Source organism: Diaporthe batatas (genome assembly GCF_019321695.1).
Source record: "Diaporthe batatas strain CRI 302-4 chromosome Unknown Contig00003, whole genome shotgun sequence".
Taxonomy (NCBI): Eukaryota; Fungi; Ascomycota; class Sordariomycetes; order Diaporthales; family Diaporthaceae; genus Diaporthe; species Diaporthe batatas.
In genome coordinates, this window is record NW_025408550.1 from 5,603,412 (window position 1) to 5,621,273 (window position 17,862).

At 55.4% G+C, this 17,862-nt stretch overlaps 5 protein-coding genes across 5 annotated transcripts; 3 read left to right on the plus strand and 2 right to left on the minus strand.

The window, feature by feature from the left end:
• Positions 1–281: 281 nt before the first annotated feature.
• KVR01_002365 (DNA-directed DNA polymerase) lies at positions 282–5,708 on the minus strand. The gene has a single exon (XM_044783960.1). It carries the CDS (start codon positions 5,633–5,635, stop codon positions 362–364), a length of 5,274 nt encoding a protein of 1,757 aa, XP_044647380.1. The 5' UTR covers positions 5,636–5,708; the 3' UTR covers positions 282–361.
• A 322-nt stretch (positions 5,709–6,030) lies between these two features.
• Positions 6,031–7,832, plus strand: KVR01_002160 (mRNA splicing protein SLU7). The gene has a single exon (XM_044784972.1). It carries the CDS (start codon positions 6,294–6,296, stop codon positions 7,698–7,700), a length of 1,407 nt encoding a protein of 468 aa, XP_044647175.1. The 5' UTR covers positions 6,031–6,293; the 3' UTR covers positions 7,701–7,832.
• On the minus strand, positions 7,833–9,234 carry KVR01_003550 (uncharacterized protein). Its single transcript, XM_044781692.1, has 4 exons — positions 9,061–9,234; positions 8,976–8,996; positions 8,801–8,899; positions 7,833–8,721 (listed from the first exon to the last, which is right to left on the minus strand). The coding sequence occupies exons 1-4, from the start codon at positions 9,102–9,104 to the stop codon at positions 8,310–8,312; spliced, it is 576 nt and encodes a 191-aa protein (XP_044648565.1). The 5' UTR covers positions 9,105–9,234; the 3' UTR covers positions 7,833–8,309.
• Positions 9,235–9,340: 106 nt separating this feature from the next.
• Positions 9,341–10,857, plus strand: KVR01_003240 (uncharacterized protein). Its single transcript, XM_044787449.1, has 4 exons — positions 9,341–9,515; positions 9,598–9,665; positions 9,727–9,774; positions 9,849–10,857. The coding sequence occupies exons 1-4, from the start codon at positions 9,480–9,482 to the stop codon at positions 10,177–10,179; spliced, it is 483 nt and encodes a 160-aa protein (XP_044648255.1). The 5' UTR covers positions 9,341–9,479; the 3' UTR covers positions 10,180–10,857.
• A 1,172-nt stretch (positions 10,858–12,029) lies between these two features.
• KVR01_003535 (uncharacterized protein) lies at positions 12,030–17,649 on the plus strand. The gene is made up of 2 exons (XM_044790999.1): positions 12,030–12,786; positions 12,849–17,649. Exons 1-2 carry the CDS (start codon positions 12,299–12,301, stop codon positions 15,310–15,312), a joined length of 2,952 nt encoding a protein of 983 aa, XP_044648550.1. The 5' UTR covers positions 12,030–12,298; the 3' UTR covers positions 15,313–17,649.
• The last annotated feature ends 213 nt before the right edge of the window (positions 17,650–17,862 follow it).

The following is a 17,862-nucleotide window of genomic DNA, read 5'->3' on the forward strand; positions in this document are numbered from 1 at the left end:
CCACATATCGGTATCAAATCCACGCCTTAAGATTTTCCTCTTGGCTCACTTATGTGTTGGGTTTGGCACGAAAGCTACCTATCAATATGAAGGCCTTCTTAGCCTGCTTCGATGCAGAAAACAAGTGCGCTCCTGCAGAGGAAAGACAGCGCACGCAGAAAAAGGCGACTAGAATGACGAGGCGGCTTTCATAGACTTTGGACGGCGTCCACTGGCATCAAATATTCCGAGGTCTCGTAGAACGGGAAGCAAATCTCGCAATACCGTAGCAGATGAAAGGGTTCATGATCAACGAATGTCATTGCCTTCATTCCCAACACATGTGATGTCGTTGATGTCTCTTGCTTGAAAAGGTATGGTGTTACCATTCCAGCTCGCCGGCCCCAGTAGCGAGCCTGCTCATCACTGGTTCAAGAATTCCCCTCTCGCTCCTCAGCCTGGCCTCCTGCTTCCTCCGCGTATAAAACACAGGGCAGTCCTTGCTGTCGCAGGGGACGTCGTCCAGCGGTGACAGGCCCGCGCAGCTCTGGCAGACCTTGACGACCTCCATGTAATCCCTCTCCTCCGCGTTCAGCCTTGTCTGCAGCTGCAGCAGCGAGCCGGGTGGATCATGCCGGCACTTCCAGCAGAGGGCAACCTCCTTAGCATCATCGTCACCGTCACCGTCGCCGGTGTTGTCGTTGTCGTTCTCATCATTGACCTTGACCGTGGCCCCGCAGACGACACAACTCGCGCTGTGGAGGTAGCTCTCGAGCGTAAATTTCTTCCTGGCGGCGGCGGCGGCGGCGGCAGCGACGGCGGGTCCCGCAGCCTGGCCATCGACGCGCCGGATTCGATGCACCTTGGGCATTTCATCAAACCACTGGCGCACATTGGCGCCGACCAGGTTGAAAATACGCTCCAGGGGCGGGATCAAGTTCTTGGTGATATAGTACTCCGCGTCCAGGGTAACGTGGTCATTGTTCAACAGATCCTCGGGCGCCACACATCGGTCGATCAGCCGCGCCCCGGGCCCGCCAGTGACCACCACATACGGCACGCGCTCGCCGTACTGCGGCTCGGCCCTCGCGTCCTCAAGCATCCGTTTTGTGGAAATCAGCGCACCCGGCGGGGGTGGGCCCTTCTCAGAGTACGTGCCTAGACGCACCTCCTTGGCGAAGCAGAAGTCCTGCACGGATACCTGTCCGCGCATGATCTTGTCACACTGGCTCTGGAAGTAGCTCTTGATTTGGCTCAAGTCGGCCGTCTCAAATAGTATCTTGAGCGCCTTCTCCTCGATCTTTTGCTCGGCGGGCGTTCCGTCCCGGCGGACGGTCTCGATTCCCTTGGCGTCAAAGTCGGGCTTGACCTGGTTGCGGCTCTCATACTTGTACCCGACATAGCGCTTTTTGGCTAGCAAGACACAAGGGTGGTATACCTTTTCAAACTTGAGTTTGATGGGACGTGGATTCATGTCCGTGACTGCTTTGGCGATCTCCTCGCCTATGTCGAATGCCTGAGAGCGGGTCCGCCCCTTGAGATAGATGAAGAGGCTGTCTGTGTCGCCATAGACGACTTCGGCTCCCCACCTCTCGACAGAGTGAATATATGCAATGGCGCGCTCGAGGGTTTCACGACCAGTCTGAACGATACTGTCTGCTATTTCGGAACAGGGCATGCGCCCAGAGAACGAAGCGGACGTATATCCATACGTAACGTTTGCCAGGAGCTTGAGGGCCAGTTGTCTGTTGTTTAGGAGTTGTTGTAGCGTCTTATCCTCCCTGTCTTGCTTCATGCCGCTCTTGACCATGACCCTGGTCTCTAGGATCTCGGTGAGCATCTTCGCCAAGAGAGACTTTCGGATCTCAACTTTGGCAAACATCATGCCATTTGGAGTGATGTTGATGTAGCTCTGTAGTAGCTCGAGCAGCCGCTCTTGACGTCTATATTCGATGAAGCCCATCTTGCTTGTGCCTCGCCAATTCACGATCCGTCCGAGGAAGGTGGAGTAGCAAAGGTTGTAAGCTATCATGACGCTGGGGTACAGGCTCTGGAAGTCCAAGACGAGTAAGGGACTGCTGTAGAAATCGCTTTGAGGCTCCATTACCAGCGGTAAAGACTCGAGCGCATTTTGCCCGCCAACCTGCTTTCTGCTCGGAGAAACCAGGACAAAGTTCTCGGGTTTGGCAATCCGGAACATAATTGACTCGACCTTGAACTGTGACCCCCTGGAAAAGACCGAGAAGAAGTCCACACCCAGTAGGCGAGCTTGCTCGCTGGTTCTAGGAATCAACTCGTTCTCCTCAAGGATCTGGATGTCCATTTTCGTCCTTGTGGTGTAATACCTCAAGACCTTGCCGAGGTCTCTATGACGACCGTTGGCGTACCAATCCGACAGTGTTCGCCACGAGTAATGAGGAATGCGCCGGTGCAGCAAATGCCACACAATATTTTCCATAGTGTACTGGAGAAGATTTAACTCGCCCCGCATCGCCCTCCAGATATTGATCATATGGCGGCCGGTGACACGGATGGTCGACGTGGTGTTGAAGCCCCAACGATCGGCCTCTTTGCCAAACCGACCGTGTGACTGTGTCTTCATACGGGAGAACTCGTCGCAGAGGTTATAATCATACTTATGCCTCGCTCTCTCAACCAGATACCCCCAGGAACTTCCGTGTACCTCAAAGCCTGCGAGGACATCAGGGTCGTGGGTTCTGACGATTTCGATCATTCGGACCATGGCGTCAAGTTCTGAAGGCTCTTCTATGACCTCTATCTTCGTGTGCCGTCGCAGCCGTTGCGCAATTTCACCATCCTCTGATACCACAACGATACCAGCCAGAGTGCCATCGGTAAGCTGGCTGCCGTCTGGAGAGCTCCCATCCGACTTGGTGGCCCAGAATATGCATTGTATTTCGTCTTCTTCTGGGTTAGGAACGAGACTTCCTCTGGTGTTGACATGGACCTCCAGACTCATTGTACTCATATACTGAGCTTCATGTTGAACACTGGTAGTTCTCTTGTTCTGGGAGTAGTTGAATCCATGCTTGTTCTTCGGCGTGGCTCCAAGTATTTGTGATAGGAAGGGCTTCTGTGTGGGAACTGGTCGGCCAGAAGTAGCATCTTTGTTCGGGAGATCTCGAGGCGAAGGCCCTTTTCTTCGCTTGACAGCCCACCACTGACTGACTTCTTGAAACGTTGGTGGCGGATCGGCAATTTCCCAGCTTCTCAATGAACACTGCCGGCTTTTCTTCTGATATCCCAGGCCATTCAGTCTCTTGCTGATCAGATTGCCCTCTGCATTCAGGCCATATGTAGCAGGTGATTGACCAGTAGCGTCGAAGTCAGGCAGGAAAGGCAAAGAAATTCCTTCGAGACGAAATTCTCTGCCGGCGTACTCTCGAATTCTCGGCGGCACGTCTTTCTCCTGACCATAGAAGGCGTCTTGGTAGATGACATCTGGCAATTTATTGTCTTGCATGGTTGTACAAACTTCAGTTGCTAATGGCGGTGGGTGATCTAATACAACGACCCATGAGCTCCCCGGATCTGAATGTATGGTAGGCGATTGCGCTTGAGCTGGAATCGATACCGGTGTTTTGATAGAGTAAGGGGAGGGAAGCCGCACAGAGAGCCTTTCGCTGCTTGAGGTCACAGGAGAGACCTCCTCGGCCGAGTTGGAAAGCTTGTGGGGTTTCTTCTCTACTTTGGTGTCATCGCTCTTCTGTGAGCTACTCTGCTGGCTCAAGCGCAATTTCGTGGTCACATCATTGGGGTCCTTGACAACAGGGAATCCAAGGCTCTGGTACTCCTGTCTCTTAAACTTGGCACCATGCCTGATATGCTTTGATGTCTGAGAGGACTTGAATCTCACATGTCGCTGGGTGTTGGTACTAAGGTGACCGTCCAGGGCCTTCCCGCCTCCATTCAGGAGCGGAAATGTTCCCGGCAGGGCTGAAGCAACGCCCTTGTCGACCTTGGGTCGTTTGGCAGTTGAAGACTGGTTGCTTGGCTCATTTTGCCGCTTCAACGGAATAATTATACTCTTCTGTGCTGCTTGGGTCAAGGGATCCTTACTGATCAGCCCATCCCTGTCAGCTGCATCGATTAAGTCCTCGGTAACAGGAAGCGTGGGAAACTGGCCGGTTCTCTGGCCACTGAAGCAAACGCCTTTGGGCAGGCCATCAGAAGGACTAGGCACGGCAGGTTCGATGGATGTCGACACGGTTCCACGGCCAGCTCGTCCCATGGGAGCCCTGTAAGTGGCTAACTTGTTGATTGTCGTTTTAAGACCCAGCTCTTCAGCTTGAGCTGTCTCCGGCTTCGTCTCTCCCCCCTGTTCAAAAGCCTTCCGGTCATGATTCAGTTCGTGCAGTGGCTCCTCGTCTGAATCATCCGGAAACAAATCCGCATCGCCCTCTCGGGTTGCTGTGAGGATTCCCTTCTCATCAACTACCACGCTGTCGGCAGGATTCTGGTCTTGTTCGGCAAGTTGAGACGACTGGCCCAAGACAGGCAGCAGGTTTTGTGGGAAGAGATCCTCGATAGACTGCAGAGTTGTGTTTACAGTCTCCTCGAATGGTATGGGCTGTACAAAACTTTCGAAAGAGAGATTTGAGTCCTCGTTGGCTCGCGCCTCCTCGGCAACGAGGCTTTTTAGATCCTCCACGTACTCGGCTTCGTGAACCCATCCCTGGGGCTGGGACTCACGGGGGTCGGCCGACATGGACACAAGGACCTCGGGGGGAAATGGACTGCTGCCTGGGGCTGTGATCTGCATCCTTCGTTTCCGGCGCTTTGTCTCGTCTCGCCACAGACCAGCCATACTGTGCACCAACTTCAAGCTTGCTGGAACAGGGTGGTCCTTCTCAACAAAGTCGTGGTGCAGGCGCCGCTCATTCACCATCTTCCGATTCAGGATATCTTGGACACAGATATCGACCTCGATGGAGCAGTGGCTGACGCGAGGCAAGGTGTAGTCCTCGGTGATGATGTCAGGAGAAACGGATTGACTGTGCCAAAGGTGCAGGGAGCTCTCATCGTCGTCGCTGTACTGGGGCACTGGGGAGCGGAACCTCACTTTTGTGCTCTCGAGGTAGTCACAGCCGTAGAGGTTGTAGTCACACATGAACTGTAGCAGGTATTGCAGGTGCGCCTCATAGGGCTGGAACTTCCGCTTCATGATGACGCCCTGACGCAGGAGATCTGCCAATCTGGTCATGACGACAGGGTTGAACATGTAAATCTTGAGGAAGAAGCGATATCCGACGTGGAAGCCGTAGAAGGGCACCCCCTTGGCGAGTGTGATGCGGGCGACATATTTGGCATGGTCGCTGTAGGTGTCCTTGCGGTAGCTGACGGCCAGGGCATGGTCGATGGACAGGTGCAGGCGGTATATGTAGGCGCCCACCTCGTCAGGTGCGAGGCTGCCGGTGTACTCGATGTACAGATATGGGAACGCGCCGTGGACATGGGCGCAGACTTTCTGCCCGGTCTGGGTCGAGCCAAAGATGCGGATGACGGGGACTCTGGGCTCTTTGGAGAGCTGGTCCGGGCGCACGTCACTGCGAAGCTGGGGGTCGTATCTGGTCGGAGCTGCCTGGTAGAAGTCGATGCAGTTCTGACGAACTTTGAAGGGCAAGACATCATCCATGATGGCATGTGGTTGCCCCAGCCCGAACCATGTCGACGTGGGGCAGGATCACCATCCTATTGCAACTTGGAACAAGAAGAGGCTGCCGGTTGTATTGTTTCCTTTGAGAGACGCGCTCCCCGAGCGTGTTAGTGAGTCGCGGCCGCACGTGGACAGTGCTGACCAACATGCCGCCTGCTGCCAGAGAGCGGGCGGTCCCTGCAGTTCATTTTCAGTGGGGCAAGCTATGATACTACATAGGTACCTAGGTACTTACCTAGGTAAGTACCTAAGTACCTATGTAGAACAAGCACCTATTTTCGTGGACAGCATTGCCCCTGACATGCGCTGCATTGAATTCAAAAGCCTGGCAAGATACCTAGGTACTCCACTCCAAGTTCACGGGCGCAGGGTGCCGCTGAGTGAACCCTGACTGCCTGGCTGTGCTCCGTACCCTGACCCTAGTGTGCCGTCCCGAAGCCTGGCTGGTACTTCGGGCCGGCAGAGGGGACCCGAGGGCGACAACCGTTGCGGAATTCGACGATTCATTCCATCAAGTGGAGGGCGAGTCTGAACCAACCTAGCACGAACCTTTCCAGTACCCAAAACATCTCGCCTTCAACACCTTTGTCCATTTGCGCAACAGCAACCTTACACACGTGCCGCACTGTTTGCCGCCATGCCTCCGCCGCCACCCTCCAGGCGGGATGCCTCGACGGCACCCAACAAGGAGGAGAACGCTTACATCCCAAACTTCATCTCGAAAAGGCCATTCTATGCCGGAGAGGGGGAGGAAACAGACTACCTTGAGCATCAGCGTCTTCAAAAGAAAGAGCAGGACTCAACATGGTACGACAGGGGCAAGAAGGGCACGGCCGCGACCAAGTTCCGCAAGGGCGCGTGCGAGAACTGCGGCGCAATGGGTCACAAGGCCAAGGAATGCCTCGAGAGGCCCAGGAAAAAGGGCGCAAAATACACGGGCAAGAACATCCAGGCCGACGACGTCGTGCAGGAAGTGCAGCTCAGCTGGGATGCGAAGCGTGACCGTTGGAACGGGTACGAGGCCAAGGACTACAAGCACGTCGTGGAGGAGTACGACCAGATGGCAGAGCTCAGGCGACAGATGCGAAAGAAGAATGCTGGGGAGGACGGGGAGGACGCCGACGAGGGCGACGCCGGTGACAAGTACGCCGAGGACGTCGACATGAGCAAGCACCAGCCTACCTCGACAAGGCAGCTGCGTATACGAGAAGATACAGCGAAATACCTGCTGAACCTAGACTTGGAGTCAGCAAAATACGACCCCAAGACGAGGACGCTCGTCGACGCCGGTGCGACTGCCGACAAGGCTGCAGAGGTCTTCGCGGAGGAGGGTTTCGTGCGCGCTTCAGGCGACGCCGCCGAGTTTGAGCGTGCGACGAGGTACGCATGGGAGGCCCAGGAGAAGAAAGGAGACACCACCCAGCATCTCCAGGCAAACCCCACGGCAGGGGAGTTCTACCGGAAGAAAGAGAGGGAAGAGGCGGAGAGGAAGAAGCAGGAGAAGGAGAAGGAGCTGCGCGAGCTGTATGGAGACAGTACGCAGGCAATGCCGGCTGCGCTCAGGGACATGACTGTCACGGAGAACGAGCACTTTGTCGAGTACGACGAGCACGGTCTCATCAAGGGGGCCAAGGCCTCAGCGAAGTCAAAGTACGCGGAAGATGTCTACATCAACAACCACACATCAGTATGGGGCAGCTGGTGGTCAAATTTCCAGTGGGGCTTTGAATGCTGCCACTCTACGATCAAGAACAGCTACTGCACGGGTGAAGATGGTAAGAAAGCCTGGGAGGCATCGGAACAGCAGCGGACCGGCGCAAATCTGCTCGAAGATGCAGCCGAGGATAATCGCCCGGAAGAAGCCGCCGCCCCGGGGACCAATCCAACGGATGAAGAAAAGTCCGGGAAGCAGAACCTCAAGCGGACACGGGAGGAGATGGCGAGTGGAATTACAGAGGAGGAGCTGGAAGATTACCGGCGGAAGCGGACAGCGGCTGATGATCCGATGGCCAAGTTTCTGGGGAAGGATGAACTCGTACACTAATTAGCACCTTTGAGGAACAGTATTGATGAAATTGTCAATGCATGATACAGAGGGCAACAAGCCTCGGCTGGAACGCTCTGGCGATCACACGGCATCACTTATCACGGCAAATAACACCTCAGTCCCTCTGGATTCAGTACTTTGTTTCCATTTATGCTACACCAGGTCATTCCACGAGGGCCTTCAACCATGCTTCCCACGCGAGGCGGACGTGCCCCGCAGGTTTCCCCGTAGTACTATGTCACAGAAACATCTCAATGGGCGATTGTCCATTATGGTTAGACCATACTTGTGAAGGTTCTTGCGTAGGAGGTTGAGCAGCGACCAAGTGCCCAAGCAAGAGCTGAGGCCAGGGACAACTGGAGGCTCCCGTACGAATTGGTGTGTGCACAGGAAAGCAGTGATACAATACTGTCACGATGTGTGGGAAGAAACGTGTCTTGTCATTCATTTATTCCATTGACCTGATGGCGTCACATCGCATGCCTTGATCGATGACGCAAAACTCCGTTTCCGTTTCCGTGACCAGCAAACCTAGCTGCCCAAGCCCAAATGCATTTTTTTTCATTCCATCGGAAAGAGACCTTAGTAGGAGAGCGTGGGTATAATCTACTCCTCCTCCTCCTCCTCAGCATCGCCGCTGCCACCCTCGGCGGCCTTGGCCTTCTTTCTGCGGACACGGCCGGGACGGCCACCACCGAAGGGCGAGGTCAGGGAGAAGTCGATGTGCTTCTGGGAGTCGAGACGGACGATGAAAGAGGGCACGTTGACGATCTGCTTGCCGACACGGATGTGGCGCTGGCGGATGAGGACACGAGCGTGGTGGATGGACTTGGCGAGGCCGAGCTTGTAGACACAAGTCTGGAGGCGACGCTCAAGGAAATCCTCGACCTTGAGGGCGAGCACGTAATCGAGCTTCATGCGGGACTCGTCGAGCACACCGACACGCACGAGACGGCGAATCAGGGCGTTTCCTTCGAAGAGACGCTTGGGGTCCTTCTCGTCGAGGGTGAGCAGCTGACTGCAGGGTGTGTTAGATCTTCAGAGTCTTGGGTGGCTTGGAGGACGTGTGTGCGTCGTCAAGGGCGGAAAGTGCGTACCGGGCAGCACGACGAATCTTGGACAGGGTGAGCTGGACACGCCAGACCTCACGCTTGTTCTTCAGACCATACTCGCCGACGAGCTTCAACTCGGAGTCGCTGTTTGATGGTCAGTTTGGATGCACTTCGACTTAAGCAGAGGCAAGCTGCTGCTTAGTGGCCGGGCTATACTGACAGACGAGCGGCTTCGAAGGGTCTGTCGGATTAAGAGTTAGCATATTGTAAAGGCGTCGATCGAATCGTTGTTGAATGGACTGTACCTTCTGGGCACCTTGGCCGTCTTGGAGTAGGAGAGCGGCGCCATGATTGCTGGTGTTGCGGATTACGGAATGTGTCGACGCAGCTGTCGTGCAATGGGAAAGAAAATTCGCGGACTTTGGGGTTGAAATTGGTGGAGGCACCTGGACCCACTGAATGATTTATCTAGCTTGCAGCTGGCCGCAGCTGGCTCTCAGCTGGATCTAGCGTGGTTCGGTTCCTCATCGGACGCAAAAGCTCGTGAATTAGGGCATACCGGAAACCGGCAAATCAGCTTTAGGTAAGCACTGTTGCTACTGAAAAATCCGAAGCAAATCCACCACCCGACCACACCTTCGCGGCCGCTATCCTGTGACAGCCCCCAGCAAGAACCGACGACCTCGACAACCGTCTCAACTAATCACCCAGAAACTCAGTCAAGATGGGTCACGCCGCTGGTCTCCGCGCGGGCACTCGCGTACGTACCCAACCGGCACAATGGATGAACGGGAGGCGGGATGTAGCCCTGGGCGTCAAAATGCTGATTGTTTGCGAAACAGTATGCCTTCTCTCGCGACTTCCGCAAGAAGGGTATGATCGCTCTGTCCACCTACCTGCACCAGTACAAGTAAGCCGAAACCAAGCCCGGAAAAGAGCGAAGGAAGCCATCTAACAACAACTGCTCTCAGGGTCGGTGACATCGTGGACATCAAGGCCAACGGTGCTGTCCAGAAGGGGTAAGTTCCTACGACCAGCGCATCCGCGACGAACCTCGACAGGACCACGGAATCCTGACATTTGCGAAATACAGCATGCCCCACAAGGTCTACCACGGCAAGACCGGTGTCGTCTACAACGTGACCAAGTCCGCTGTCGGCGTCATCATCTACAAGCGGGTCAAGCACCGATACATCGAGAAGCGTGTCAACCTCCGCATCGAGCACGTCCGTCTGTCGCGATCCCGAGAGGACTTCCTGCGCCGGGTGAAGGAGAACGCCGCCCTGAAGGCCAAGGCCAAGTCCGAGGGCACCACCGTCCAGGTCAAGAGGCAAGCCGTCGCCCCTCGCGAGGCCCACACCATCTCTTTCAAGGACAGCCGGCCCGAGACCCTCGCACCTGTCGCCTACGAGACCACCATCTAGTTTGGGGAAATCAGGGAGGGGTTCCGGTGGTTTACGATTGCTTGCTTTGTCTTTGCACGGGGTTCACATACGGCACGGAAAGATTTCTAGCATGGTCCGGTATGGAATGTGGCAATGCTTTTAGGGAAATTAAAAAAAAGATGAACCAACGACACGTCCAAGGCTCCCGACCGTGGTTGTATTGGTGACGGAGGATCAGGCGTGGCCATGTCCGTCGAGGTGCCAAAAAATGGCCAGACGCACTCGACGCGTTGGTCCGGAGTGGTGGTGTAGGCTCTGAGGCGAGCTACGATTCCCAGACGCTTTGCAAAGCGACAATCAACGAATTCTCGACGCACGACCTGGATGAACTCTGTGAATATGCCCAAAACACGAAACGAAGCGTCTGGCTGGTTCGATTCAAGTTTCCCGTCCATGCGTAGTAAGCCAAGAGGAAAATAGATGCACCTATAACCTCAAGGCGTAGATTTGGTATATGACTGATGGGCAGACCGAGACGGGGTTTCCACCTTGCGTGGCTCTTCGCAGCTTCGACCACAAAGTGGATGAGCGCGGTTGGGTCAGCTTCTCAGACCCCGTTCTTAATTCAGGTTATCAGACCTCGAAAGTCCGGTTGAATACCATGCGTCTATCTCCTCATCTAGACTCGGGATCGGCTTGGTCTATATGTTAATTTGATATCCCTCGCAATCACTGCCTCCTGGTCTGACAACTACCGCACCACAACAATGATCGGTACGCAACGTAGTAGCGAGAACTCTGGCTTACTTACTGCCCGTTTATGCTATCAGGGGGAAGTGAGTGTTCGCCATGAGTCTGCGTTACATAGGAGGTTACCCTACAGGAAGGATGTCCTGCGGAGGGTATCCAAAGGTTTGCTATATGGGAGGCTGTTCCACACATGTGGTTTCTAAAAGACCTATAAGAAATCGCTCCCGGGGGTTTCATCCCTCAAGAGTCTCGGTGTTGAACACCGACAAAGCCATCCACTATTTATGATATAACCTTATGGTGACACCAGTGCAAAGCTCATAGCGTGCTAGAACCCGATACCCCAACTACTAGACTTTTGGATCGTCTGTCAGTGTGGGACTGTGTTGATAGTAGCTGTCATGTCCCCAGTTTCACATCACAGCCGTTAATTTATGATCAAGCGAATCAAAGTTCAAAGCAAAGTCACGGAATGCACAATCTGTCTCTATACGAAGACAATGTTCAAGTGTACTTGTGGAGCTGCTGCTATTCATTCGACTTATGCCGTCTTGGCTTGGAGCCGTAATTTGATCGCTTGCGTCGCAGTTCGACCCTCCAGCATGCTATCTTTCACTTAAATGACACAGGTCCTTCTCGTTTGAATGAGGCGCAATTATCTGATGCGGATCATGATGTCTTTTTGAGAAGAAAACACAGTCCAGCTGTCAGGCGTGCACACTTTGTATATATGAATTATGTTTGCACCAGCTAGCTGTTGATACTGTTCGTGTCAGCGGACTGACCTGCGGATCACCAGCCCAGGCTTCAACAGACACGGTGGGGCGGTTGTCCTGTGCCTCAGAAGTGATCAGGCCGCTTGAGTGCAATCCGTCCGCTCAAGGCATCGACGAAGAAGAAAGAAAACCGACGAAAATAAATTAAAAAAAATCCCACATATGACCTTGTACAAAACAAATGTGCCGATAACCATCTCAAGCACAAATGCCCCTGGAATCTCGGGGTGGCATGTTCAAGAGTTGAGGCTCATCTGATAATCCTGGGCCGCCCCGGCAGCTTTGCGTCACTGCGGGACTGGCACCTCGGGAACTAGCTCCCAAATTAGCAGCGCAAGCACCAGGTCCTTGCCAGACACTTCCTCTGACGCGGCTGATGATAGCAAACCGACACGTTGGATGTATTCCTCTCTTCATCCGCCACCTTGCACACTGGTCTACACCAAACAACCACTCTAGACTCGAGGGGCTGCAATGACCACGTCGAGCCAGTCGCCCAGAGTCGCTTACCTTCATGGTTTCATGCTGCATGCTGAAGCGAGGGAGAGCGTAACACCTCGACCGACCTTCCGAGCCTGTCTGAGAGCTACTGCAGCCTCGCCGGCTTTCATCCTCTCCTCCCGGACGCAACCATGGGTGGCTACGCAACCTTCCTGCTGACCTACCTCCTCGGTGGCATCACCTTCCTCCCTCTCGTGGTCCTCACGATCTTTCTGCACGCCCACTTTACTCTGCCCCGTCGAGAAAATGCCGATCCGAGCGGGGACGCGGCAGCGGATGGCCTCATCCAGCCCGGCGACGACCTCGCACCGCTGCAGGCTGCTCAGAAAGAAACCAAGGAGCAGCCAAAACTCAAGGCTGTCAGTCTTCAGGATGCCGAGACCGCGGCCGGCTACTTCGCCGTATGTCGAGAGTATACTCCCATGGGGATCAACGCCAAGCCCATCGAACGATCAACGCCTGTTGGCTCCACGACAGTAGCAGCTCCCAGTCAGAGTGTGTACCAGACTATGTATCGCAGTATATTCGACAGGAAACAGAACCTTAGCCCCTTGGACAACGGCAAGACCGTGAGTATGCGGCCAAAGAAGGCTGGGAATGTCTTCTACGTGGTGTTGAGGTACGAGGCCTCCCAACCCAAAGCCCCCGTGTTCATCCCAGACTGACCTCGTTCGCCTGTAGACATGGCCATCTGATGCTATTCGACGACGACGAACAACTCGAGGTCCGACACGTCATATCTCTGATCCATCACGACGTCAGCATATACTCCGGCGGCGATGTCACGCCGGAAGGGGAGCTTTTCATCAAAAGGAATGCTATCTGTCTTTCGCGGCGAACTGCGGCCTCGTCGGAATTGCCACCCGACAGCCAGGTTTCCAAGCCATTCTATCTCTTCTCCGAGAACTGCTCCGCAAAGGAGGACTTCTATTTCGCGTTGCTGCGAAATCAGGAACAGGCTTTCCCTACCGGCGAGACAACCGCACGGCCACTTACTTTCGACGTTAAGAACGTCATATCTTTGGTGCAGAAGCTCCACTCCTCCGAGGAGCACCTTCAGACTAGGTGGCTCAATGCCATGATCGGAAGACTCTTCCTGGGGCTTTACAAGACCGCGGACATTGAAGCCCTCATCCGGGAGAAACTGACCAAAAAGATCAGCCGGGTCAAGCGCCCTGCATTCTTGTCCAGCATCGAGATTCGCAAAATAGATACCGGAGAGTCCGCACCATTCTTCACCAACCTTCGCCACAGAGATCTCACGGTCGAAGGAGAATGCTGTATGGAGTCTGACGTGAAGTACACGGGCAACTTCAGAATCGAGGTCGCTGCTGTCGCGCGACTTGACCTTGGAACCCGGCTCAAGGCTCGCGAGGTCGACTTGGTCCTGTCCGTGGCGCTGAAGAAGATGGAAGGCCACTTGCTCTTCAAGATCAAACCACCCCCAAGCAACCGGGTGTGGTTCTCCTTCTCACAGATGCCCAAGATGGAAATGACCATCGAACCTATTGTGAGCTCCAGACAAATCACATACACTGTGATCCTTCGCCAGATCGAGGCTCGCATCAAAGAGGTCGTCGCAGAGACCCTTGTTATGCCGTTTTGGGATGACACCCCGTTCTTCAAGACCGAGCACAAGAGGTGGAGAGGTGGCATTTTCGAAGGAGATGATGCTGTGGAGCCATCTTTGGACCCGGAGACCACGGCAGCACAGGGAGGAGAAGTTGACGATATGGAGACTTTGGACACCGGGACGCCCCCCAACTCTGAGCTTCCGCCGATGGAGAAGAGTCAGAGCATGCCCGTGATCGAGCCAGTGCAAACATCACCGTCGACGAGTCTATTTGGGCTCAAACTGGGCAGAGGCAGCAAGGCTCCGCAGACCAACCCGTCCTCCCCTACGGTGGATAGCGTGGATCCCAAGCACGTAAAGCCGGACGCCTCGTCCACAAGTATCGACATCAAGAAAGAAACACATGCGAAGCAGCGCCCTGTCAGGTCTGGCTCTTTTGTCGGGGAGCCTATTCCGCTCGTTTCGACCGAGACCGTGAATGCTGATGTATTCAAGCCCGCCTCGCCACCAGGAGAAAGTTCGGCAGCTAGTGCCATGGCCAGACTTTCATCCAGGTCCAAGGGTGCTTCTGGCACGGGCTCGCCGCTCACGTCTCCCCACAGAAACTCAATCATATCCGTCGCCTCTGCACAATCCACGTCCTCCAAAGAGAACACGGACAAGGAAACTGAGAAAGAGGAGACGCCGAAGCTGCCACGCCGCGGCACTGCGTCTTCCACGAATAGCAACACAGGCGAAGGCGGCTCTGGATCTGGCGGCTCGCCAACCCCATCTGTCAAATCGTCCAAGACGGGCACCGCATCCTTGACCCGTGGGCTTTTCCTGAAAAGAGAGAACACGACGGATTCAACGTCCACAACGGCAACCGGGAATTCCAACACGGATACGACCAAGCGTATTCCGACCAGTCTCGCCGCTGTCTCCAGCGCAGCTGGTGCGGCACGGCGATGGGGTCTGAATGCCTTGCAGCGTCATGGAAATGACCCGACCAAGCATGGAAATGGAGGAGAGTCGGAACCTCAGCTCGACCTGAGCAAGCCGATGGGTGGGGGCAGACCGCTCCCTCCTCCCGGCATTCCGCTGCCTATGCCAGACAAAAAGACAAAGACGGCAATACCAGTGCCCAGAAGGAAACCGGTGGCTGCTCCTCCGCTACCTGAGCGTGCATCTGTTGATTCGAAAGGCCAGGACGCTAAGCGCAGACCCGTCCCACCGCCCCCGCTGCCGAAGCGGCGGCGGCGGACAGACGAGGATATGCATGGCCAAGGTGAGGACATACTCGTGGTCGAGGCCCCCATCGCTGACTCGGAACCAACAAGCCCGCTACCTTATGAAGAAGAAGCCTATCGGCAGCCGTATGTAGAGGACGCCGAGGAGGACCTGGACCCCTTCACGATGGAGGACAGCGGGGCGACTTCCGCTAAGCCCTTCAAAGAGAGCAAGCATACACTTGGCCCCTCTAAACCGGCGGACGAAATCGCAACCGACGATGAGTATGAGGCTTGGATGGAGAATACCGGGGAAGACGAGCCACCTCCAGAGTATGTCACCAGCGAAGGCCTCGCGCATTAGAGCGAGTGGGAAGTGTGATACAAGCGACCTGGTGCACCGGAGTTATCTCACCATATCGATCATGTACATACATACAAAACAACAAACACACAACCAGCACAACATTCCAGGCGCCAACAGGATAACACAACAGGGACGGTTTCGGTCAACATGGGATAGGAGTTTGCTTGCCGGAGTTGACGGGACAGAAGGAGCACTGCAAGGCATTACATACAATACCCCGAATCAGAATCAACGACCACACACGGTCGTTTCAACAGGCGATTCTCTCATGCACTTCGCCTCTTCAGCTCGAGTATACAGTAGACGAGAAATCTTGTTTGGGACATGTCTTCTTGGCTTACCTCGCCCCGGATGCCGGCTAAATCTGGTAAGGCTTGTGGGCTCGGCTTCAGGCCTGTGCAAAGTCAAACTTGCTGAGCTCGCCCGGGGTGGATAGGGCGCAGGCCATTCGCAGAGGCCTTCCCACCCACCCCTCCCCTCAGGCGGATGTGAGGAAAAGCTTGACGGATGTGGTGAAGCCCGACAAGCTTTTGCCGCGCACTGCACGCCCCCTTCCTTTTGGGCCTATTAGTATCTCTCGCTTTCGGGTGGAACCGGGCAAGGCTGCAATGCAGGAGATGAAGGATGCTACTGTGAGGCACTTTTCCAGCCATACCGCTCTTTCTCTTTTCCCGGCCTCGACCACAAACACCACTCATGGACGCAAGCAAGCACGCAGGCAAACATGGCTCATGAGCCAGCCAGCCCGCCAGCCCGCCAGTCACCCTCAACTGCCGGCGGAGTGGCGGTCCTCCGGTGATCGCGCCAAGCTGGCCACTTGCATCGCACTCGGGCCTCTGGGTAGGAAGGACTGGACGTGTGACTGTTAGCTAGGCCCCCGGTGGCAGAGCGGTGGGTAGCATAGCAATAACGGGGGGGAGGGGAGAGAATGTATCGCTCTTCCTGGGCAATAATGAAACACAGGTTTATGTGTGTTCGTGTCTGTGTAGTAGTCGTGTCGTGTCGTGTCGTGTCGTGTCGTGTTGGGAGCGGGCCACCTTCCGGGTGGGAAATCCAGAGGAGGGTGGCTGTCACAATTTCTATAGGCGACTTGGCGGTTCAACGACGCGACAGCCGCCGATTGGCGCCAAGCCGCCGGCTAGGGAGGGTGGGCGATCCATATATGTAGGTACGGTGACGAGGGCTGGAATTTTGTTTCACGGGCGAAGCACACTGTACGCTCAGCAAGGTCGTTTGGAGGATGCTTCATCACGGACACACAGCGCCTCGCCCCCCTGGGCCATCAGGGCACCCAGTCATTCCATCGGTGAGCTGGCAGGGCTGGGGAGGGGGAGAGCGTGTTTGGTTGTCGGTTTGCCTCCTCCTGCCCTCGCGTCCCCGATGGACGAGTCGCCCGCTTCCCCGGGGGCGAACGAGGGGGCGATCTTGCTCCGGCGCCGTGTGCGCAAGCGTGTTTGTGTCAAGAATAGGGGTGGGAGCGAGCCTTCGTGTGCGTGGTTCTGTCCTTGCGCATTACCCGTCTTGGTATGCGTCTAACTTGTTTAAAATTGATTTGGGTTTTTGTGCTCTTCCATGCCGGCTGGCAGCGCGGTGCGAGGCTGGCGCCCAACTGGGCCAGAGAGCATTGGAGAGCGGCGTTCTGGACCTGTGCGACGACGCCCCGATGCGACGCCCGTGACCGTGCAAGGCTGGGCATAGGACACACAATAGGACGAACGAGCGAATCCCTCTCTCTCAACCTCGTCGAGATACCCGTCTGCAGGGGGGATTTGGTTTCTGATCGGCGGTACAGCCAAGGCTTTCAGCTGTCGTAGGTCACACGAGACGTTGAGAAAACGGTCAACAGACGGCGGTCCACTCGGGGTACATCGAGCCCTCTCTGTCTCTATGTCTCTCTGTTTCTGCTGTTTGGGCGGTGACCATCGCACCCTGATGCAGGCTTGCCTGGTTCTTTTGGTTGCTATTTACCAAGAGTCTGTGAGACCACCCAGTGAGACTGGGCCTTTGGTAGCTGGAGCAGCTGTCAGCACTGTTTCACGACTTGTTCCGGAGTGATGGCTTGAGGGGAATTGCTCAATCTCAGGACTGTGTGAGATGATTTCCGAAATCCCCTCAGCCGCAGGGGAACATTAGAGCCCCGTCGTGGCTTTCTTCCCTCATTTTCTTTGCCATACCCGCGGAGTACGGGGTCCAGCACGGGTCTGTTCGGTGATCGATCAACATGATGGATCGACACTTGGTAACCCGGGAACCCCGTGGAGGAAACATTACAGGAATACACGCGTCCTGCAGAGCCCCGACAAAAATAGATCAGCGCCGACGGGTCACCATCTGGGAGATCCGGGAGCTGATTCAAGCTTCCAAATAATAAGATCTGCGCTGCAATGTCCAGGTCATTGTCCAGAGGGGCTTGACTTTCTTGGCCAGGCCAAGGGCTGAAGTCAAGAAGCTTGGGGACGGGACAATCCTTGGGGTGGCAGGCAAGGTGCGGCCCGCCGACGCAAGACTTACAGGCCAAGGAACCCGATCCTGGCAGCAAGCTCGACC